We start from the raw sequence: 24,825 nt of genomic DNA on the forward strand, positions 1-24,825 counted from the left end.
TTATGTCAGAAAACATGGAAATGAATTATGTGAACAATTTGTTCTTTGCAGTTTACATTAAAACTAAATTGGCTAAAATCTATATCTAGTATCAATTATTTTGCGAATAAAAAGACTCTGGCTTCCCAACAATTAACACTAAAGAAATAGATGCATATTCGAAAACTAAAACTTGTTCAACCATTTTGAACTTCCCTCAAAATGCAAATGTATCAACACATCCTACAAATTCTCTTTCAAGAAGAGATTGGACTACCATTTGTTAGAAATGGTGTTGGGTCTCCTGCTTGGGCGGGGGAGGGGGGTTTGGACTAGATGACCTATAAGGTCCCTTCCAACTCTGTTAATCTGTAATCTGTAAACCTACACTCATTAATTCCATCCAGATTTTCTCTTGTTACATTCCTACCCCCCTACTCAAACCCCCCCCCGCCTTACTCAAAAAAGCCCTTCAAGTTTTAGGCCTACCAGTCAGTACTGTTCGTTCTCCGTTCTCATTCATATCCTACCTGTTTTCGATTTCCAGAGGTTCTGGAGCTTTCAAGTCCGCCATTACAAGACCATTTTTCTTCTCTTCGTTCATATACGCTTCCCCACTTTCTCCCCTGAACACATTCAAATTACGCTATATACGAACCATCCGAACGCCTCCGCTAAAAGAAGCGTTATGATAACGTCATTTCAAAGCGCCTGGCAGAACAGATCTAACGGAGATCACCATGGAGACGGATCCCAACAACGCCTTTTTTAATTTTCGCCTGTATAGATGCGTTCGACATTGAAGAGATCGTAGTCTATTAAGTAAAGGGAAGGAAGAAAAAAAGGTTAATAAAAATATCTTTAAAGGGAGAATCAGACGTTTTAGTTTGTCGGCTTTGTATCCTGCAAGTCTTCCTCCAAGTAAGACGTTATTTTCTCAAAGCCTTGTTTGTTCTCACTGACGGTGTTGGTTGTCCATTTGAAATAAAATGATTTTGTGAGAAAATTCTTTTAATATAGATTATTTTTAGCAAGTAAATAATTCTCATTCCGTGGATTTCTCAGTAAATTCCCATAATGAGTTGAAATTGCAAGGAATTGCATTTGTATCATTTTCAAAATTCCATGGTAATGTAAATGAGAAGAATTTTTCTTTTTTAAAAAACGAATTAATATTAACGAGATAATGTCTCTTATTTTAATCAGAATATTAGATACTTGAAAATTAATCTATAAAGTACCAATGTTTAAACAGGAATGAAAAATCCAGGAAATTTCAGAGCAACTGAATTAATATTTCAGACATTTTCAGTGGAATTTCATTTTGTGTCATAACCTTTCAGTTCCCCCACGCTCCCACCCATAAAATCATAATAGTGTAAGAAGCCACTTAGGTTAATCCCCTGCTCTTTGTAGGAACTCAAAACATTCAGGATAGATGATTCCATAGCATTTGACTGAAAATATGCAGTGAGGGAAATTTATCATATTTCTGGTTAATATTAATATTATTAAAAACATTTTTGATTATTCAGTTGGAATTTGACCTTTATGTTCAGTTCATTATTCCATGACTGGAATAATGTTTAGTTTGATTTCTCATGATTGTCCTTCTTGCCCACGCTGAATCTTATAAACGTTTACTAAATTATTTATAAAACGGGGTGCCCAAACTCAACACAATACTTATTTATTTATTTATTTATTTGTTCAACGTGTATGCTGCCTTTCTCCGAAGACTCAAGGCGGCTTACAATGCATTAAAAACCATATATAAAAACATTAAAAATTAAAACATTAAAAACAATTAAAACCCGAGACTTCCGGTGGCAACTTTCACCGTGCCAGGAACAAAGGGGACCGAGATCCAAATTTTTGATCTGGAAGCCGATTCTCGGTGCTATTGACCACGAAGAGGTCAATAGATTAAAGGGGAAATCCCGAGGACCTCGGAGGCGACAGCAATCGCCCCGAAGGTTCAGGGAAAACCCCTTAATTCCGATCGGAAAAAACCCAGCCATCCCTGGCTGGCCTGAACGTTGACAGCTGACTAAAAAGGAGGCGAAGATTGAATAAAGAAGACATCGGCAAAAAACAAGAACAAAGCAAAATTTGGAAAGGTACAACTATAGAGTGGAGGAAAAAAAAGAATATAATTAAGAGAGAGTCTCCAAACTAATTGGCGAAACGGAGCCAAAAAGAAAGCGGCGAAGTGAAAGTAAACGGAGTGGAGCGGAGAAACCAACCAGAGGGTGACTAAGCGGAATTGATAGGTGACGGAAACAACGTGGATTCAAAAGAACATGTATTAGAGAGTTGTGGATTATAAAATATATTGAATTTGACTTGATTGGGATTCGGAACCTGGCGAGGATTGATTGGACTGCGAAAGGAGTACAGGAGAACATTACAAGGCGATTGGAATAAGAGACTATAAGAGACCATAAGAACAGTAATTAAAGACAAGGAAACTGGAAACTAAACTAAACTTTGGGTTTATTAATGGCATCCAGCATAGACTTGAAGAAGGAAACGTTGGACTCATTACAAATGGAAACGAAGCCGAGGCGATTAAGGAGAGGTAGTCACTGAAAGTGAGAGTGGACCTATAGAACTTTTGTATTTGGAATTAACAAACAAACGGTGGACTCAAACAAGCATATTAGGGTATTTACCCTGAAATAACTAAGTGACATTGGGGTTTTGATATTGTGATATTAACACTACTGGGAAGTAAAATTGAAGGACACTTGCAATAATTTTTATGGGAGACAAGTTTGAATGATGCAAGATCAGCTGAGAATCACAACGACCATGAATTCGGAAGCTGAATCCAGCTATTAAGATTTGTATAGTAATTATTACTTAAGTTGATTTAGTGATATATTCAATTAATTAATTCAATTAATCAAACCTTCTCTATCCTCTTCTAATTTTCTATATTTATATTATATTGTATTATAATTTATAAGATTAAATTTATAGTACATAGCAAATTGAATTGATAAACTCAGAGAATAAGAAAAGAGTACATATTTACTTATAGGAATATAAGGAGGAAAGATAGAATAGTTTTTGACTGTAGTAATATATTGATAATATTTTAGGAATTGAATAGATGACAATATTATAACCAAATATCTTATTTTCTTTTTTTCTCTCTCTCATCTTTCCCCTGTCCTTTTGATATAACTTATTATAAACTTGAGTCATTGATATATTAGTATATTGACAAATCGAAATAGAGTGTGTATATATATATATATATATATATATATATATATATATATATGTATGTATGTATGTATGTATATATATATATATATATATGTTTATGTTTATGTAAGTTTTCACGGGTATGTATGTGTGTATAGTTAATATTTCGGGTAAATGACTACTGGCATAAGCCTGATGATGGCAGATGGGATTCTGCCGAAACGTCGCTTCTACCCTTTTAGGGATATATCCACAATTACACGGGAAGAAACCCGAAATATTAACTATATATATATATATATATATATATATATATATATATATATATATGTAGGTCTTTGGTTATTCGGGTCTTCTCCCACATAAAATTGGAAGTGTCTTGGCGACGTTTCGACGAAGTCTCATTCGTCATCTTCAGGCTGGTGTTCTCGGCTTCGTGCTTCCAGGAGCAATGTGAGATCGCAGCTGTCTCTTCCTTTTAACTGCTAGTGGGGGTGTGAGCTGATTGGGTCACCCCCACTAGCAGTTAAAAGGAAGAGACAGCTGCGATCTCACATTGCTCCTGGAAGCACAAAGCCGAGAACACCAGCCTGAAGATGACGAATGAGACTTCGTCGAAACGTCGCCAAGACACTTCCAATTTTACGTGGGAGAAGACCTGAATAACCAAAGACCTACATACAAACACCCGCGAAAACCTGAGAAAACATATATATATATATATATATATATATATATATATATATATATATATATATATATATATATACACACACACACACTATTATTTAAGATAAGAATTGACATTTAATACTGATAAGATTAAACAAATAAGCAAGAATTTAATAGCATATTTAAGATAGAATAGATACATGATTTGCTGAAATATTTGACTTTTTCTCTGCTCCCCTCTAATGATATTTTGATCCTTATATAATGATATTGAAAAGTGAACTCCTGAAAATTGATTTGAAAGTTAAACAACTATATCCTGTTCCCACAATCAACATAATCTATAGAAACAATTTATCAACAAGAAATCCCAACGAATTGACTTTATAAAGTAGGTTGTGTATGAAAATTTGGGAAGCGGTGAAACAGAAAAGATGACAACTACAGGCCCATCTGCGACAACTAAAACAAGTAAAAGGATAATTTCTAACCAGACATCGACCACTGCATCACCGACACAACAGAACACGATAGATACAATGCTATCTATAGAAAAAGAGAAAACTCCTCCAACATTCAATATTCAAAATATACATTCAGTTTTGGCAATGATACAAGAGGGGATGAATAAAACACAAGAATCAATAGCTAATAACCATGAGGAAAGCAGGAAGAATCATGAAGAACTGAAATCAGATATAGGAGAGATAAAGGACAATTTTAAAAAAATGGATGATAAGATGGAAAAGATACAACAAAACATCCAAAAAAATGAACAACGGATCCAAAACATCAAAATAAAAATGGACCAAGCAGAAAAAAAACTGGATAATATGGAAAGTGATCAAATAGCATGGAATAAAGAATTGGAAGATTCAATTTCGTACTTAGAAATGGAGAAGGCATCCTTCTACCTAAGATTTCAAAATATCGCTGAGACCAGAGAAGAGAATCTGAGAGATTTGATGGTGGGGATTCTAGCAGAGGCAACCCAAAAAGATAAGGAGGAAATTAGTAAAGAAATAGACGAGGTCTATAGAGTATATACAAATTACGCCCGAAGGAATAAATTACCTAAAGAGATCCATATTAGATTTGCAAGAAATCGGTGAAAGAAGAAATATATAAAATAATGAGAGAGGAAGTAATCACTTATAAAGATAAAGAAATAATAACATTAAAACAAATTCCGAGAAGAATAAGAGAAACAAGGAAAAATTATAACTTTCTAACAACAGAATTGAATAAACATAAAATAATGTTCCGGTGGTTGACACCCGAGGGAATCCTTGTTTCATGGCAAGACAAAAAACACAGAATTGACACCTTAGAAAAAGCACAACAGTTTTTTGACAGGCATTTTGCATTAGAAGAGGAATAAGAAACCAAAGTCCAACAAGATTTCATCAATAAGGAGGGCTTACCAGATGAAGTACAGAGAGAACGAGAAGGAAGAACAAGAATGGAGAAAGGGAAGACGGAAAGAGAGGGAGCAAGGGAAAAAACACAAAGTATCGCAAAAAACACAAGAAGACTCAAGACAGCAAGGAAATAGAAGATTGGAATGGAGAAGGAACTAAAACTGATATCAATTAACATAAATGGCTTAAATATCTCATCAAAGAGAACTCGTATATTCAAAAATTTACAGAAATTGAAGACAGATATCATAACATTACAAGAAGTCCACATCAAAAAACAACATCAAAAATTACTAGAAAATAAACGACTGGGAACACTCTATACTGCACTATCGGAACAAAAAAAGAAAGGCATAGCAATATTAAAAATCATATACAAGCAAAACAAATATTTGCAGATGAGGAGGGAGGACCCTGATGATTGAGATAAAAACAGGAACGAAAACCATACTATTAGTGTCACTCTATGCGCCGAATGGAAGCCAAACCGATTATTTCAAAAAAATACATAATATAATTAAAGAATTGGACTATGAAAATATGTCTCATTGGAGACTGTAACGCAATCATAGATATAGAGAAGGACTTTCAAAGTAGTAAAAAAAATAAATCCAGGAAAAAAACACTACCGGATACATTTCAGGATATGGTACAAGAATTTCAACTACAAGACGCTTGGAGGGAAATCAATCAAAATAAAAAACAATTCACATTTTACTCGATTCCCCACCAATCATGGTCCAGAACTGACATGGCCTGGATGACAGCAGACCTTAGGTTAGACATCAAACAAATAGAAATTGCAACAAATACATAGTCCGTGTTGCAATAATCTAACCGTGAGGTGACAAGGGCATGAGTGACTGTGAGGAGAGCCTCCTGATCCAAGTAGGGTCGCAATTGGTGCACCAGGCGAACCTGTGCAAAGGTCCCCCTAGCCACAGCTGACAGATGTTGCTCTAATCTTAGCTGTGAGTCTAGGAGGACACCCAAATTGCGAGCCCGTTCTGAAGGGGACAAGAACCAAGGATGGACAATCAACATAGTCTTTAGGAGGCAATACCCACAGCCACTTGGTCTTGTCTGGGTTAAGTCTGAGCCTGTTGACTCCCATCCAAACCCTCATGGCCTCCAGGCACCGGCACATCACATCCACCGCCTCACTGAATTGACGCGGGATAGAGATATACAGCTGGGTATCATCAGCGTATTGCTGATACCTCACCCTGTATCATCGGATTATCTCACCTAGCGGCTTCATGTAGATGTTAAATAGGAGGGGAGAGAGGACCGAGCCCTGAGGCACCCCACAAATGAGGGGCCTAGGGGTTGACCTCTGTCCTCCTACCAACACCGACTGTGACCGACCAGAGAGATAGGAGGAGAATCACCGTAACACGATGCCTCCCACTCCCAACTCCCTTAGTCGTCCCAGAAGGATACCATGGTCAATGGTATTGAAAGCCGCTGAGAGGTCAAGTAGCACCAAGATGGAGGAATGACTCCCATCTCGGGCTCGCCAGAGATCATCTATCAGTGTGACCAAGGCAGTTTCCATGCTGTAACCAGGCCTGAAGCTAGACTGAAAAGGGTCTAGATAATCCGTTTCCTCCAATGACCGTAGGAGCTGAAGTGCCACCACTTTCTCTACAACCTTTCCCACAAAGGGTAGGTTGGAGACTGTACGAAAGTTCTTTAATTCTGCTGGATCCAGGGAAGGCTTCTTGAGGATGGGCTTTACAACCGCTTCCTTTAATGGTTGCGTTAACTAAAGCCTGGAGCCAGCCTCGTGTCACCTCTCTGCTGGCCGAAACCAGCCAGGAGGGGCACGGGTCCAACAAACAAGTGGAGGAACTCATCATTCCTACAGCCTTGTCCACTTCCTCAGGAGTCACAGGCTCAAATTCATCCCATACAATAGGACTAAGACCTGCCCCCGTCATCTCGGTCGTAATTGCCCAATCAGAGTCCAGGTCCATCCGAATCTGAGCGACTTTATCTGACAGAAACTGCACAAACTCCTCAGCTCTACCCTGCAAGGGCTCTTCCACTCACCCTGCATTAAGGAGGGAGAGAGTCACCCTAAATAGGGCAGCTGGGCGCGAATCCATGGATGCAATAAGTGCGGAAAAAATGCAAACATTTTGCCGCCCGTATCACCACTAAATAAGTCCTAATAAAGGCTCTTAAGAGTGTTCGGTCAGATTCGGAGTTACTGGTCCTCCAGCATCACTCTAGACGTCTCTTCTGGTGCTTCATCTCCCGTAGCTCCTCGGTAAACCAGGGAGCTTTCCTGGCTCCACTGCCATGGAGAGGTCGCAAAGGCGCAATCCGGTCCAGTGCCCCAGATGCCGCCCTATTCCAGGCAGCCACCAGGGACTCAGCCGGTCTGTGGACAAGGGAGTCAGATATCTCCCCAACCTCCTTCTGGAACCCTTCAGAAGGGTTGAGCTTAAGACTAACCAATAGGTAACACAATTTTTATTTATCAATAAATATAAATTATATTTCTGTAATGCAAAAAAATTGAAGCCATGTCACTGTTCTGACAGATGCCCTAATTAAATCATGAGCCTCAAGCCAAGCTTCAAAAGAAATACAGTTATTTATTAGGAGCTCCATGTCAGCACGTACCCAAATGAAGCCAACTCTGACTCCACGTAATTTACAGCCCTAATCATGACCCTGTCGTTTCCTGCCCCCCCCCCGGGTTTATCATTAACCACATTCGCCAACGGAACAATTTAGTGGTTGTAGAGACCATTCCCCTCAGGCCGCTGTTGGTAACCCTGAGAGACAGCCTTGAGAAAGATATGTCTGGAATGTGTTCCTGTCTGTGACTGCCGTGTTGCTTCGTCCGGTTCCCATCCTCCCTCACCTATGGTAACTCGAGAGCAAGCCAGGGATGCTTTGTGAGTTGACAGTCACATTGCCAAATCATTTTTTTTTTAAAAAAAATCTTTATTTACATTTGTCATTAAAAAAGAAGACAACACACCAGATAAATGACAGACAAAAGAACAAAACAAATAACATACATGCCTATAAGTAGTACCTTAATAACTTAATATTTGGTACAATATATCTATGTTACATTCCAGGGGAGGCAGAACAACTTAATTTACATTTATAAATCAATTAGGTCTATCCGACCTCACTTTACTTGTATAATATAAATTCTTCAATAAATATGACTCCTAATCTAGTTTGGGATTATAGTTTTCTCTTTGATAGCCAAATATATAGTTTTTCCCAAGATAAACATGTTTGTATTTGGTCTCTATCTTTCAGTTTTTTAGTCAATTTATCAGCTTCCGCACAATCCAAAATCTTCTTTATAATTGCTTCCTCTGATGGGGTATTTTTATCTTTATCACATTGCCAAATCATATTCAATCTATCATCAGTTTCACTTCCCATATCTTTTTAAAAAGCTCTACAGTATCGTATTATGTAATTATAGTACGTATTTCATGTTCTTTGTTTCTGTACCTGATTTCTGTTTCCTAAGGAAAACTGCAGCTATTTTGTTCAAATGGATTTGCAGTTGGCTGATTAACTGCACTTTGCATGTAATCCTCACTGGAATTCTATCTACCTGGAGTAAAGTACACTGTAGGGTACTCAAGGTTCTTCTTGGGCCTAGTGTTCTTCATCTAGATGAGGAAATAGAAGGAGCACTCCTCAGACTTGCAGTTGACTCCAACTTGGGGGGAATTGCCAACACTTTGAAAGATACACCCAAGATTCAGAAGGATCTTGACAGACCAGAGAAATGGGCACTGTCCAATAAGATGCAGTTCAGTGATGAGAAAAGGAAGGTCTTGTACTCAGATAGGAAAAACCAAAATCACAGATATAGAATAGGCCGGGGGTTGGCAACATGGAGCTCTAGAGCCGCATGCAGCTCTTTGGGCCCTCTCCTGTGGCTCCCTGTCAGATGATCCCACCACTGGGTGGCCCTCCCCCTCCCTCCTCGCCTACCCTGAGAAGAGAAGGGCGACTGCGATGGATGGAGACTGGCTCCGTATTCCAGAGCGGGAGTGAAGCACCCCTCTACTTGCCTCTTTTTCCGGCCCTTGTTCTGCACTTCGGCCACTGGGGGAGACGTGTGACTTTGCTCTGCGCCGAGACACTGGTTGGGCCACCTGGCTGCAGCTGATGCTCCATGTTGTAATGGGCTCCAGGAGGAGGAGGAGGAGGGAGTGCTGTCTCCCCCATTGTGCAGCACACTAAGTTTAAGTGCAAGAGCAGCAAGCAGCCATGGAGGTGGCAAGAGGAATATGGGGAGACGTGCCACAGCCAGTGTCTCGGAGTATAGAAAGTCACACTTCTCCCTTGTGCTGCTTAGAGAGTCCATTGAATGGGTTCTCCTCATGGCCAAAGACTGCATTAATATTTGCATAAACACACCTCCCCTTCTGGTTAGGCTCCAGTTCATTAACTCAGTCCGGCCTGAATGACTGCTTTTTTCTTGGCTCCTTCAATGGACTCTCTATATTGCTTCTGTTAGCTGGAGAAATTTCTTATATTTCCATCTCATACAATCCTTTCTGTTTCTGCTGCATTGCGGTTGCCAGGGAGGTTTGAGTTCACCCAGGCGCCACTCAGCTGAGCAGCGGCTTGCTGCCGCCACTGTGGACTCCGCTCGTTGCTTTTCGAGTCTCCTCATGATCCCTAGTTGAGAAGATTGCTGACTTTAATCGTGAGTGAAGCGAAGCCCGCTAGAAGCCGTGGTGTCGGCTTCGCGCTAGAGGAATTGAGGGAAGCCCTGTGTTGTAGGGGCTGGCTCTTCCTGATCGACCGTAGTCCGTTGGTTAGCAGTGCCATTTTGTCGGCTTTTGAATCCTTCGACCATTTTGCCTGGTACGCAGGAGCGGTCCTCTTGGCTCGGCACCATTTTGTTTCACTGTGGAGGGCTGGAAGAGCTGTACTGTTGGCTCTAAGCCATTCTGTTGCTATTACTGTGGACACTTGAAGAACCGTGTTGTCGATTCAATGCCACTTTGTGGAGGTTTTTATAGTGCAACTGTTAGTGGGCTGTGTTGTCAGCCCTCAGGAATTTCGCTTCACCTCCTGGGGTTGGCGCTTGAGGGGCTGTGTTGCCAGTCCCACGCAATTTTCTGGGGGCCCCAAAATGTGCCTGGAGCCATCCAGGTGGCATGATCCGCTCACTGGTCTGATTTGTTTGACACGGATCTGTGGCCTTGCGCAGCTGTCTCGTTAGCTTCCTGCCATTATTCAAGGTTTCCCCCATATTATCTAGAGCTGTGCTGTCAGATCTTTCTATTGCCTAAAGAACTTTGTATTTCAACATGGCAGATCGTAGTCACTCTCCCTCGCATCGCTCAAGTTCCCCCCATCCTTCTACCAGCAGAAAGAGCAGGTCAAAGTCTAACCCCCATTCTGCTAGGGACAATTCGTCGGCCAAAGCATCATCCTCTGTTGCTGCAGAAAAAGATGCTGAATAAACAGTTCAACAAGGCACAAAAAAAGGCAGTGTCCACCTCGACTACGAGCGCTTTGGAAACTGGGGGACGAACCATCTTGCCTCAAGATCAGGGACTTTCCCCCCATAGATGTCCGAATACTGCTACCTGGTCTCCATCATCACCTGCTGAAACGCAGGTTGACCAGGCAGTAATTAGGGAGGTATTCGCCCAGGGATCTGGTTCCGTCTCAGACCCTCCTATGCCATCATGAATATCTAAGCCTTCCTCATCATTTACTCCCACTGCAGCGGGACTCCACCCAGTTGAGGTCTTCCCTCTCACATTTCACAGGACATGTGTGATTTTATCACTCAGACTATAACCAGGAGTATTGACACAGCTCTCACGCAATGGGGCATTTTCCTGACTCGCTGCTCTGACAATCCTACATATGGGTTGTTGAAGTGTGATTGGATATACTGAGTGCTCATCATTTTTTCCTCTGCAGTCCTTGTCCCGCCCACTGCTTGTTCCTGTCAGTCTTTTTCACTCAGTGGATTGGACCAGACCTGAGTGCCTTTTCTCTTGCTAATTTAGCTTAATTCTCTGTATTTACTGTTTTTCCTAGTTAATTAGTCTTTCCTGTTAAATTTAGCTTGTTTGGCTTTAAATTGGGAGCTGTGGGTTTCGGTTCAGCTTCTGCCTCCGAGCCGCCGTTTTTTCGCTCCAGGTAACAGCTGAGGGGTGCGTTTTGCCTTTTTTATTGCCAATTCTTATTCTTAACATTGTGGAGAGCTGCGCTTCGAGGGACTGTTTATTTTACGAGCTGCGGCTTCGGGGTTTGGCTGTGAGCTGCCGAGCCGCCCGATTGCTCCGTTGACAGCTGAGGGGCACTTCAATTTCACTCAGCTGAGAGGCACGTTCGTTGTTCTTTCTTGGTGGTGGAGCTGGTTCCCTGGTTAGCCGGAATAACCGCCCTCACCCTCGCAGCTTCTCCATGGTCATTTCGCGGCTCCAGGGTCCCTGCCCGCCAATGGCATACTCTGATGTGTGGACTAGATTTGCGGCGGTTAAAGTTCCCACCATTTTGCTTCGCCCGCCATTTTAAATGGCTGAGGCAGTAAGTTTGAATTGAGATCAGAATGGCTGTTTGCTGCCTTTGCTTTGCCGGCCTGTTTATTGGAGCGTTCGATTCCGCTGCAGCGGTTGTTCGTTACGCTAACAAATTGATTGCCTTTGTTATTGTGGCCAGTTAACATGGAGCCTTTTTTTCCCACAGATTGACAGGGAAGTGAAGTGTGCCTCGCTGCCTGGATTCATGCAGTCTTCTGCTTCCCTGATTTCTCCAGCGGCCAGAGCTTGCTCTTCTCAAGGGAAGTGTACTGTTTCTATTGTTTTTTCTTGGCTTATATCTATTTCATAAATAAAAAAAAGAAAAAAAAGAAAAATTAAATTATAATAATTACTTAATTGATTTAATTGGCATTAAGATTTACTTACCTTTTGTTATGGCAGACTCTCCTCTGTCCTCCAATATTGAGCTGGAGGCTTCCCCAGTCAGAGCCCCTTCGCCCAAACCTGCAGGGAAAAGAAAAGCCAAATCCAAAGGGGGGGTCCAAGTCAGGCCCCAAATCCACCATTCAGCAAGTTGGATCAATAGATAAAGATGCCATAAGGCGCCATAATGCCTTGGAAAGGCAATTTAATAAGGCAAAGGCCGCTATTCAACCAGAGGGCCTTTCTGCAATACCTGTTGAGGACAATGTGGTTATACCAACTGTTCCTCTCGTTTCTCAACTTTATTATCCTTGTTCCTCAAGGGCAGGATCTAGTCAGAATGAAAATGTGATGCAAGGTTCTCTGTCAATGCCCTCCACAATCACTGCTCCGGTACCTCAGACTGTACAGCCTTCAACGGTGGGCGGCTTGAATAATGTGGGAGTCTCTAATCCTACCCCTACAATAGATTTCCAAGCTATTTTGTCCCAGGCATTTGCCAGTATTTTTCAAGCTGGGTTACACCAACAGGCCCTCCTGGGCACCCTTCCAAGCACATCTGGATCTGTTCCACCTGCACCCAAGGTTCAACCTTCCACCAGCTATTCTTATAACCAATCTGAGTTTTCTACTCAGGATGATGATTTCCTCAAGGATTTTGAACTGTCAGAGGATGATGAGGAGTTTCAGGATAAACCTTCAATCCCCAGTCTATTCAGGCCCGCTCTCTTTAAATCGCTCCTGCATAAGGCAAAGGTGGCAACCAAGATGGGCAAAGTTCTTGACTCTGCCTCTTCCACCCAAGATCACGAGAATCCTAATGACTCCTTATTTAAGTTACCTCACACTGACATTGACTTTGTACCATGCCCTGATTTGTTTTCTCAAGTAATTCAGCGGCCATGGGAACGCCCAGGCTCTCTTTCTGGACCATCCGGTCATGACAAAAAGATGTATTGCACTGCCCCAGAGCTCGATGCTTTATTGAACTTACCTGCAGTTGATGAGCCTGTTGCCAGTCTTATCTCTCCCTCTGTTTTGGCAGGGGATGTAGGTGATGGCCTTAAGATGGAGGATAAAAGAACAGAGCTGTCATTTAGGAAGATGCACCAGGCAGCCGCTTGGGCCATCCAAGCTGCTACATCTGCCTCGTTTTTTAATAGGGCATCGCTTATTTGGCTTCACCAGCTTCGAGACAGGTTGCCTCCAGAGGAGGCCCGTATTCACCAGGATGTGACTAAGTTAATTGCTGCGGCTGAGTATTCTGCCGATGCCTCCTTGGACGCGACTAAGTTCGCATCCAGGGCCCTGGCCTCCACGGTGGTTTCCCGCCGCCTTTTATGGCTTCGTCATTGGAGGGCCGACTTAAAGTCGAAATGGAGGCTTACCACTGCTCCTTATAAAGGATCTGCTCTCTTTGGTCAGGCTTTGGAGCCAGTTTTGGTTGAGGGGCGTGATAAACGAAAAGTTATTTCTACTTCATACAGGCGTCCGGACTGTCGTTTTACCCCTTATACGAGGCCGCCCTTTCATGCAGAACCAGGACCCAGTGGGTACCATTTTCAAAGACCTTCCACACAAGGGCAGTACCCCTCTTCTGACCGATCTTCCTTTCGGGACAGGGGCAAACGCCAGCCAGCCTTCAAACAACCTTTCCGGGGCTCCGGATTTCGATCTTTCAGGCGCGGCAAGTGACTCACCGGTCTCTCTCCCTATAAGGCAGCCGTCTTCAATCGTTTTACCATCAATGGGACACTGCTTCTACGGACGCACCATCACGACGGGCCTTACCCTAGAATTCACCTCCACTCCCCCAAACCATTTTCTTCAGTGCCCTCTGTCGGCCTCTCCTCAAATGAGGCATCTCATGGCTCTAGAGATCCAATACCTGTTGGATATAGAGGCTATCGAGCCGGTTCCGGAGGATCAGGTACGGACCGGATTTTATTCAATATTGTTCCTGGTTCCAAAGAGCTCGGGGGGGGGGGTGGAGGGGAATTCTCAATCTCAAACAGCTCAACCTGTTCGTGTTGTATTGGCGCTTCAAGATGCATTCGCTTTGGTCCATTCTGGGATGCATCCGGCAAGGGGACCTCATGCAATCCATCAACATCAAGGAGGCCTATCTCCACGTGCCGATACACCCAAGTCACAGACGCTTCCGATTCGCTTACAACGAGTGGCATTTTCAATACAAGGCCATGCCGTTTGGACTGTCGTCGGCGCCGAGAACCTTTACAAAGATTCTGGCCACCTTGGCGGCTTCGTTGAGGGAGCGCTCCATCTGCATCGTCTGTTACCTGGACGACATTCTGCTTCTATTGACTTATCTATCCTAGGCTCATCGGGACAGAATGACAGTTATTCATGCTCTACAAAGTCACGGGTTTGTCCTCAATCTGGACAAGAGTCATCTTTCTCCAGCAACGTCCATCCTGCATCTGGGGGCGATAATAGATTCGTTGCAAGGCCGTGTATTTCTCTCCCCGGACCATCAGTCAAGTATCAGGGACATTGTGCACCAGGTGCTATCACGGACCTCTGTGCCACTCCTACTGTTGTCCCAACTGTTGGGGAAGTTAGTATCTTGTATTCACATCGTACCGTGGGCTCGCCGCCACTCCCGTCAACTACAGTGGTTTCTCCTTCCTTTTCAATGGACAGGTCAGTCAGAGTCGTCAACCAAGGTCCGTGTTCCCCGTCAGGTGCAGGAGTCTCTTCGCTGGTGGGTTCTCCGGCTCTTCTATCCGGGACTCTGTTTTTGAGTCTCAATGGGTTACGATCACCACGGATGCCAGCCTCTATGGCTGGGGCGCACACCTGGACTTGACTCTTGCGCAGGGGACTTGGTCCCCTCTGGAACGACAACACAGTATCAACTGGTTAGAGCTCCGGGCGGTGCGCTTGGCGTTGATTCAGTTTTCGTCTCAGATAAGGAACAAACATGTACTCATATTAACAGACAATATGACTATGAAGGCCCATCTCAATCGCCGGGGGGAACGAGGTCCAAGGACCTGATGACGGAGACGGAGACATTGATGTCATGGGCAGAACAACATCTTCTTTCACTGAAGGTGGAGCACATTTCCGGCAAGTCCAACCTCCAGGCAGACTATCTAAGCAGGGGTCACCTGGATCCATCGGAGTGGCGCCTAAGTCCCCAATTGTTCCAAGAGATTGCAGCCAGGTTTGGCACACCAACAGTCAACCTATTTGCAATGTCTCAAAACGCTCTTGGAACACGCGGACCTTCTCCTGGTGGCGCCCCATTGGCCTCGGAGAGCGTGGTTCGCCGATCTACGGGAGCTTTCTGTAGAGATGCCACGGTGCATTCCTCTCAACCGACTGTCTCTGAGCCACGGCGCCATTCAGCATCCGGATCCAGGTTGGCTCCAGTTGACCATCTGGCACTTGAAAAGATAATGCTAAGTAAGGACAACGTCCCTTCTGAGGTCATCGTTACCATTCAAGCTGCCAGGCGGGCATCCACCGTGCGCATTACAATGCATCCTGGAAGATATTTGTGCAGTGGTCTGCTTCCAACCTTGTGGACCCTACTTCAGCTTCCGTTTCGGACGTTCTCCGATTTCTACAGTTGGGTTTTGATAAAGGATTGGCCCTGTCTACTCTACGCCGACAAGTAGCAGCTTTAGCCACAGTCTTGCCGGGGGATGGTCACCAGCTGTTGTCTCACGATCGGAGAATTCGATCCTTTCTTCAAGGAGCGGCAAATCTACGACCAGCTGTAATACACTGCTATCCTACCTGGGATCTCCACCTGGTATTACAAGCCCTCACATCGGCACCGTTTGAGCCTCTTGGTTCTACTTCCTTAAGTTACCTGTCATTGAAAGTGGCCTTTCTGTTGGCAGTGACTTCAGCTCGTAGAGTATCCGAAATAGCAGCGCTCTCCATTCACCCAGATCTTTGTGTCTTCTTTCCTGACCATGTGGTTCTTCGACTGGACCCTGTCTTTATCCCTAAAATCAATTCTACATTTCATCGGTCTCAAGAGATTGTCCTGCCAAATTTTTGTCCAGACCCGCACCACCCACTTGAAAAGACATGACATACTTTAGACGTTCGCAGGGCTCTGCGACGCTACATCCGACATACATCATCATTTAGGAAAACTGAAGCCCTCTTGGTGTCATTTTTGTCTTCATCGATGGGACAGAAGGTTTCTTCTGCCACTGTGGTAGATGGCTCAAGGCCTGTATATCCAAAGCTTATGAATTACAAGGGACCCCTATTCCCGGGGGCATTTTACCTCACTCGACTAGGAGCGCTGCTACTTCAGCGGCATGGGCTACACGGGCTTCGATAGATGAAATTTGCCGGGCGGCCACCTGGTCCTCCCTCTCCTCCTTTGTTTGTCATTATCGCTTAGATTCATTTGCTTCTGCTGAAGCCTCTTTTGGCAAACGTGTATTACAATCAATAATTTCCCCTCAGGTTCAGGGGATGGCTGCGGCTCCCTCCCAGAATTTGTAGCTTGGGCATGTCCCATATGTAGGATTGTCGGAGCAGCGAGTCAGGAAAATGGGCATTGTCCTACCTGAACGTTCCTTTTATGCTCGCTGCGATGACAATCTGGCCTGCCCGTTCGCTAGCCATCCCCTGCCATAGGGGTTTTTTTCTTTCTTTCATTCCTCTGTAGGAGGTCACCTTACGTGATGTGGGCCTGTTCCAGTCTGCTTCGATTACCACAGGCTTCGTGAAAAAGACTGACAGGAACAAGCAGTGGGCGGGACAAGGACTGCAGAGGAAAAAATGATGAGCACTCAGTATATCCAATCACACTTCAACAACCCATATGTAGGATTGTCGTCGCAGTGAGCATAAAAGGGACGTTCAGGTAGGACAACGTCCATTCTGGCTCCTTTATCGGCTCTGGCTTCAGCTCACAGATCTGTACAGCCATTGAGCCATCTCGACAGTGAGTCTTCGCACACTGCTGATTCACCTTCCCCATCTCATCACGGCGACCACTCACTGTTAGAGGACGATGATGCCTTTGATTTCAACATTTCCAGTGAGGAGGAGGAAATTTCCTCCAACCGGCCACATAACACGGGGCTTTTCCAACATGAAATGTTTAAAGGGGACTACCCCTGTAGGTATTGAGGGATCCTCGAATCCTCAGGACTCCACCAATCTTCTCTTCACCGAGGCGATCCCGGATCATGACACCATTTCATCGCCTAAACTTTTTCTGGATATGGTTCAACAACAGTGGGCCCAACCGGGGTCTATCCCGACTCCTAGCGGTTTAGACAAAAAATGGTATTCAGTATCCTTGAGGACCTCCTTCAACTCCTTTCAATCGATGCTCCTTTGGCACAGCTCACCTCGTCCAGCATCCTTCTTAAAATGGAGGACAGAAGGGTGGATGTTTCGACCCGCAAAACTCACCAGGCCGCGGCATGGGCCATCAAAACAGCCACGGTGGCCTCCTTTTTTGCCAGAATGTCCCTCATCTGGCTCCGTCAGATGCAGTCACGGATCTCCCCTGACAATACACGCCTGCATCAAGACGTCAATAAGTTAATAGGTGCAACTGAATATTCCGCGGATGCCACTCTTAACTCCGCGAAGTTTGCATCACAGGCATTGGCCTCCAATGTTGCTTCCAGATGTCTTCTTTGGCTGCACCATTGGCAAGCTGACATGCGGACCAAGTGGCGGCTGGCCACATCGGCTTTTAAAGGAGGTTCTCTCTTCAGTGATTACTTAGACCCGGTCCTCGTGGAAGGTAGGGACAAGAAGAAAGTACTTCCCTATGCCTATAAGTGGTCGGATCGTTGATCAGCCTTTCCCTATCACAGGCAGTCCTTTCGATCCTCGGATCCCGGGTTCCAATCCCCGGCCTACCAGCGATCCTTTAATCGAACCAATGACAGAGGTCCTGATAGACAGGCCTTCAAGGAGCGGACTCGCCATCCTCAGTCACGGCGTCCCTTCCGTGGTTCAAATTTTCACCCCTACCGCAAGAACAAATAATGTCTCGGCCTCCGACCCCATTGGAGATCGACTGTCCAAGTTTACATCCACCTGGCACCACACGACTTCTGACGCCTGGGTTCTCCAGATGATTTCTTTAGGGGTTACCCTCAAGTTTATTTCAGACCCCCCACAGAAGTTCATCTAATGTTCCAGATCTCCTCTCTCCAAGAGGGCTCTGATGGAAGTCGAGATTCAACACCTTCTGGCCATCTGTGCCATTGAACCAGTACCTCCAAGTCATTGGGGTTCCGGCTTCTATTCAATTCTCTTCATGGTCAATAAGAAATCGGGAGGCTACAGGGCCATACTCGACTTGAAGCGCCTGAACTTCCATATTCGATACAGGTGCTTCAAAATGCAATCTTTGCATACCACCCTGGCAAGCATCAGATACGGAGATTTTTTGACATCAATTGAAGTCCAAGAGGCATATCTCCATGTTCCATCAGACCGCCTCAGGCAATGAAGAAAGTTGAGTATCAATAATGACTTCATCAGAACATGTTGGTCCCAAGGCTGCAGGTCTCCTTCGAGTTGACAATCTATCAGAAACACCTATTTGTACAGGTAAAGACAAATATCCAATTGCAGCACATTGATAGTTCTGAGGGTGTACATTTGTTGCATATTTATCAAAGAGAAACCACATAGCAGGATCTTTTAATTGCCATCCAGCACAGATTGATCCACTTGATCCCATATCAGAGACTTCAGTGACTTGAAAAATAGGAAAATCATCAGGATACATATCAGGTATAATATTATGACCTTGTGATGTTTCATTAATATTACCCCATAACCAATATTTCTGAATACAATAACTATAATTCCCTACTTTATCTAAAATACGTTTAGCTTTCGAGTAATCAGACCATTTATTAAGCCAATTATGACGAGCATAACAACAAAAACATAAACCTCTAGTAAATTGATTAATACGAAGATACTTCCATTTAACTAAATTCAATTCATATGGAGGAGTAGAAAATAGCCAAGAAGAAGAAATATGTTGAAGTTGCGAAACAATGAAAGCAGAAGACTTAATTAAATTAGGAATAAAAACAACTTGACCAAAAGCCATAGGAGGTTCATAATATAAAGTTACATTACTACCATGAATCAAAAACATATTGAGCATGACGAATCCAAAGATTAGGACTAAGGGGAAAATCAATAATTGCCTCAGAGTTAGCAGAAAATAGAGAGAGAAAACAAAAGAAAAAACAACACATAAGAAAGGACTTGTTGAATCGTTGTTGAACTTCAAATTGGTCCCAATTCAAGATTGGAGGATGTTGTGACTTGAGAGTTTTCATTCTTTTTTCCATGATAAGGACGAACACATTGGCCTGGAATCCACACAGCTTGTTTTGTTTGCAGATCTTCAATTGCAGCGTAACCACGACCCCAGGTTATAAGTTTAGTAGGTCCATGCCAGGCAGGATCAGGAAGTTGACGATAGAGTACCAAAGGTCGTGAAACAGGATCCTGAATATGAAAATGTAAATTGACTGGAATTTCTGAAAAGGAATCTTAAAATGTTAAGTAATTCCATGCATACAGAGCAATAGAGATCAAATTTTGAATCTTTCGCAAATTGAATGGACCAGATTCAGTTTTTATTAATTTAGTCAATGTAGCTTTGAATGTACGATGAGCTCGCTCAATTATAGCTTGCCCTTGAGAGTTGTAAGGAATTCCATGAATCAATTGAACGTTCCATTGTTGACAGAAAGAATTAAATTCCTTACTAGTATATGCTGGACCATTGTCAGTTTTCAATTGAATTGGTCAGCCCATGACAGAAAAAGCAGAAAGACAATGAGACATTGCATCAGAAGTGAGCTCATGTCTGGAGGCAGTGACCCATAAAAAGTGAGAATATGTGTCAATGGTTGCATGTAAATGAGTGTATGGCTTAAAAGTAGCAAATTGTGTGACATCCATTTGCCAAATTTGGTTGGCTTTTGTTCCTCGAGGATTTACTCCCATAGGAAAAGGAACAGCAAATTGTTGACAAGAAGTACATCCTCGAACAATATCACGAGCCTGAGAAATAGGAACAGAAAATTGTTTAGCCAAAGATTTAGCATTTTGATGAAAATATGAATGACTAGCAACAGGATCTGAAAAAAGAATTGTGACATCTTTTAGAGTTTCATCAGCTTGTTGATTTCCTTCTGTCAAAGAATTGTGAAAAGGAGTATGGCTCCTAATGTGCTCAACATATAAAGGAAAGACACGGTCTTCCAAAACATGTTTTAAAGATAAAAATAAAGACAAAAGATTGACATCAAGAGAAACAGAACAATAAGCATAAGGAAGAGATTGCATTGCAAGAAAGACATATTTTGTATCAACAATCAAGTTAATAGGCTGATCAGAAAATAATCTCAAAGCTAAAATAACAGCTGCCAACTCAGAACATTGGGCAGATGTCTGAGTAGAAGTGAATTTAGAAAACCATTATTGACCATCCGTCCAAACCACAACACCACAAGTAGGTGATCCATCTGTGAACACTGTTAAAGCCTCAGGAATAGGAGAACAAGTAAAAATAGAAGAAAATGAAAGATTTAATGTATTTGTAATAACTATTCTAGGATCTTTAGGTAAAGAATATTGAATATCACCAAGATATTGAGAAAAAGCAATTTGATACGAGTCAGAAACAGTCATTAAATGTTCATGTTCAAATTTAGTGCAAGTGAAAGCAATACCATCCAAATCATGACCTATTAATTGCAAAGATCTTCGTCGTGCTTTCATGATCAATTCTTCTAAAGCTTGTTGATAAGGAAAAATATTTCTAGGAGGAGAAGCAGACAAATTCAACCATTCATGAATATGAATCGTTTTTTCATCTAAAAGAGAATAAAGACAACCAGTAGGTAGAGGAGAAGTAGGAAGAATTGCTAACCATAATTTAGTAGCTATAGAGACAATTCTATCAACATATCTCAGTTTAAGTTTATTTAGAATGTTCTGTAGACATTCCTTTTGCAAAGCAGTAAGAGACACCAGATGCTTGGAACCTTTCAACAAAGAAAAGAGAGGTAACATTTCTCCTGTAGAAATGTGAAAATATGGATGAGCCCAATTGATTGTACCTAAAAGTTTTTGCCATTGAACCAAAGTATATGAAGATTGCACTTTAAGTTCAGGTAAGATAGAAATGGAAGAAGATTGTAAAATTTTAAACCCTAAATATGAATAAGGTTCAGTGCATTGTATTTTTTCAGGAGCTATGTAAAGCCCTCTGCTGGCTACAATGGTAGTTAACGCTTGTAGCACTTGTTCTTCATCAAAATCTGGACCTGCAATTAAAATATCATCCATGTAGTGATAAACTAAAAAAGAAGGAAATTGAGCACGAAAAGGTTGCAAAGCTTGATCCACAAAATATTGACAAATAGTAGGAGAATTGAGCATACCTTGTGGTAGAACAGACCAATGATATCATTGTGTAGGTTGGCTATTATTTAAAACAGGCACAGTGAAAGCAAATTTTTCTTTATCTTGTGACTGTAAAGGAATGGTGAAAAAACAATCTTTCAAATCTACAACTAATAATTTATAAAATTGTGGGATTAAATTAGGATTAGGAAGACCACATTGTAAAGGTCCCATCGGTTGAATACATTCATTTATTTTTCTCAAATCATGTAAAAAGTGCCATTTACCACTTTTCTTTTTTATAACAAACACAGGAGTGTTCCAAGGACTAGTGGAAGGTTCAAGGTGACCAGCAGTCAATTGTTCCTGCACCAAGGAATGAAGAGCAATCAATTTTTCAGAAGATAAAGGCCATTGCTCAATCCAAACAGGTGTAGAACAAAGCCATTTAAGAGGAAGTGCCATCATCTAAAATCAAATGAGCATTAAGAAGAGAAAGAAGATCCCTGCCCCAGATATTAGTATGAATATCTAAAATGTAAGGATGTAAAGATACAGACTTACCAGCAGAAGTTGTGATGGCTATGGGATGAGTGCTTTGCCAAGCAGTTGTAGACCCACCAATGCCCCACAAGGAATTAACATCACGTTTAGGCCATTGGACAGGCCACTGTAAAAGGGAGATGACAGTAACATCGGCACCTGTATCTAATAGACCTTGAAAAGGTTGTTTATTAAGATATAAAGTAAGAAGTGGTCTAAAAGAATTAATAGACTGAAGAAGTCCTATAGAATTAAGAGTTGAACCAAATCCAGAATTACCACGTTGTCCAGTACCTAGATTAGGTACCCTATAAGGAAGGAAAAGAAGTTGTGCAACAGAAGATCCTTTAGGAAGAAATTGTGGAATATTTACCCAAATTTGCATAAGAATCACTCCAGTGTAATCAGAATCAATAACTCCTGGAACTACAAAACATCCTAATTTATGAGCAGAAGAACGTGGTAAAATAATACCAACTAATCCAGAAGGGAGAGGACCAGTGTACTGAGAAGAAACAAGTTTATCTTCTAAAGGAAATTTAAAATCCAAATCTTCTTGAGTAATTAAATCAATCCCAGCGCTACCTGTTGTGGCTGAGGAGGCATAAGAGAGGGAGGAGGAAGGGGGAGAAGATTCACGGGAAAGGCACGCTTTTGTTTCTGGGTGGGTGCCACACCCACTTGCAAGTTTCCCGAATGAAAATGACACTGTTTTCAAGTACGCTGCTCCTCCAATCCATTGATTGGGAGAGCTCTCCTCAGGTTGCTGGGGAACTGAGTGTAGACTTTCTTGGCTGGCCACGCCCCCTTTTTCTCACTCAGTGACTGGGGGAACTTGTATTTTTTGCTTAGCTCTTGTTAGATTCTTAAATGTCTTGGCTGGTACCTTCATTGTTTTTTATTTTAATTTGTTATTTTTTCGTCCCTTATTTGTGTCAGTGGAGCTGCAGCATGGGATTATTGAGGCTGCTGGGGGAGCGATAACGCGCCTGGGGCTCCAGGGCGTTCCGTTCCTCCTTTTTTCGCCTTCTTTATAGCAGCTATCCGGATCCGACCCGGCTGGGCGGATCCGCGATTTCCTTTAGCCGCCGGCGCTTCGTTGGGCTCCTGGCGAGCTGGGACAGCCACGAGCGGCTCAGCTCCGAGATTCTGGGTGGCTCCGGAGCGTCTGTCTATGCCTCTGACAGGCTCTGAAGTCCAGGCTTCCCCCAAGCCGTTAATTGCCGTTTATTGCTGATCGAGCTGCCGGGCGCCATTTTGATTCGCACGCCGATCATCGCGACCGGGCCAGTTCGGCGACACCGGCCTCGAGTTCTCCCGGGCGCTTTCAGGAGCGAGCCTATGGGACCAGAGCCTCCAGCAGCTATAGGAGTCGGTGCCCAGCTCCTACTCGACAAGAAAGGCCAGTTTCCGGCTCCTTTCGCTGCGGTCGCCATTTTGGAACTGCTTTCGCGACCGCCATTTTGAGGCATCAAACGGGCGTGAGTAACGGCATTTTGGGGGACAGACGGATCTGACCTTAAGGCCAGACCGATAAGACCTGGAAATTGTTGAGACGCAGGGCTTGGAGGACATTATCCACAAAGTGGTATATCTGCTAGCTGGCCCTGGGATCTCTTTGAAGGCTGTTTATCATTTCCCTGGCTACCGCTGTTAGGTGCAATTCCTGCAGCTGGTAATTCATAATGGCGGATTTGGAGTTGTCATCCGATGGAGAACAGGATGTGGCTCCGCCTCCTGAAGCTAACCAACAAAAAGGGGGGAAGAAGAGTTCCAAAACTAAACATATTACATCATCCAAAACATCTCAGGCCGCAAAACTTGAAAGTCGGCACAGATCTGAGTTACAACGCCACAAGGCACTTGAAAAACAGTTTGCCAGAGCGAAGAAAGCTAGGGATCAGACCGCCGGTCCCGCGGCCTCAACAGTATCAGATTGTTATCGAGACCATTCCAGTGCCTCTTCAGTTTGTTCGGAGGTCTCTGGAGCCACTGGCCATGGCCCTTCCAATTCTTCCAATTTGGAAACAGTGCGTGGGGTCTCTATGTCTTTGCCCAACGTGTCCTTGATGGATCAGACGATCCAACCGGACCGTTCCAGACCAGGTCCATCTTCTACATTTACCCCGACAGCGGCTGGTCTGAGACCTGAGGAACTCACTGGCCAAATGGACTTACAGTCGATGTTATCCGACGCATTGGCCAAGATCTTAGCGGCCGGATTGCAACAAGGCATGGGCGCTCTTCAATCGACTTCTGGGTCATCGAAACCACTGACCCCTCATCCTAAAGCGAAGGGCTTATCCCAAATCGAATGTGTCTCTTCTGAGGCATCTGACCAGGAGGAGGAGTGTCCAGAGGACATAGAATTCTCCGAGGACGAAGGTCTTCCGCCAGAGAAACCAGCGTTTACTGGACTGTTTCGTCCTTCGGTTTTCAAATCGCTTTTACACAAAGCTAAAGTGACCACTCAATTTGGTCTGTTGGCTGCTCCTCTTTCTGACACAGCTACCAAGTCTTCGTCCACTCATGAGGCTTTGTTTCAGGTGGCTAAGCAGGAGAAAGACGCTATCCCTTGTCCACCACTTTTTGCGGATGTCATCCAAGGTGCCTTCGGTCAGCCAGGTGCCTTGACGGCTCCTAGCAACCTGGACAAGTGA

General features: G+C 43.4%; 2 protein-coding genes across 4 annotated transcripts in view; one reads left to right on the plus strand and one right to left on the minus strand.

The window, feature by feature from the left end:
• Positions 1 to 902, minus strand: part of POLR3F (RNA polymerase III subunit F) — a 195,015-nt gene extending 194,113 nt beyond the window's left edge. For both annotated transcript variants that reach the window (XM_060686733.2, XM_060686731.2), the window contains exon 1: positions 510 to 902. In XM_060686733.2, coding sequence (XP_060542716.1) covers positions 510 to 583 — 74 coding nt within the window. In that variant the 5' untranslated portion in view covers positions 584 to 902. The remainder of the gene's footprint in view (positions 1 to 509) is intronic.
• Positions 811 to 24,825, plus strand: LOC148114784 (uncharacterized). Of its 2 annotated transcripts, none has more exons than XR_015733535.1 (2): positions 811 to 900; positions 12,000 to 12,078. XR_015733535.1 is itself a non-coding variant. In XM_087891202.1 (2 exons), exon 2 carries the CDS (start codon positions 23,851 to 23,853, stop codon positions 24,823 to 24,825), a length of 975 nt encoding a protein of 324 aa, XP_087747328.1. In that variant the 5' UTR covers positions 812 to 900; positions 21,937 to 23,850. The 2 variants fall into 2 exon arrangements, 1 of the variants encoding a protein (XP_087747328.1); XM_087891202.1 differs by lacking the exon at positions 12,000 to 12,078 and adding an exon at positions 21,937 to 24,825 and having other exon boundaries at positions 812 to 900.

This window comes from Pantherophis guttatus, chromosome 3 (assembly GCF_059756535.1).
Source record: "Pantherophis guttatus breed Tessera chromosome 3, ASM5975653v1, whole genome shotgun sequence".
Classification (NCBI taxonomy): domain Eukaryota; kingdom Metazoa; phylum Chordata; class Lepidosauria; order Squamata; family Colubridae; genus Pantherophis; species Pantherophis guttatus.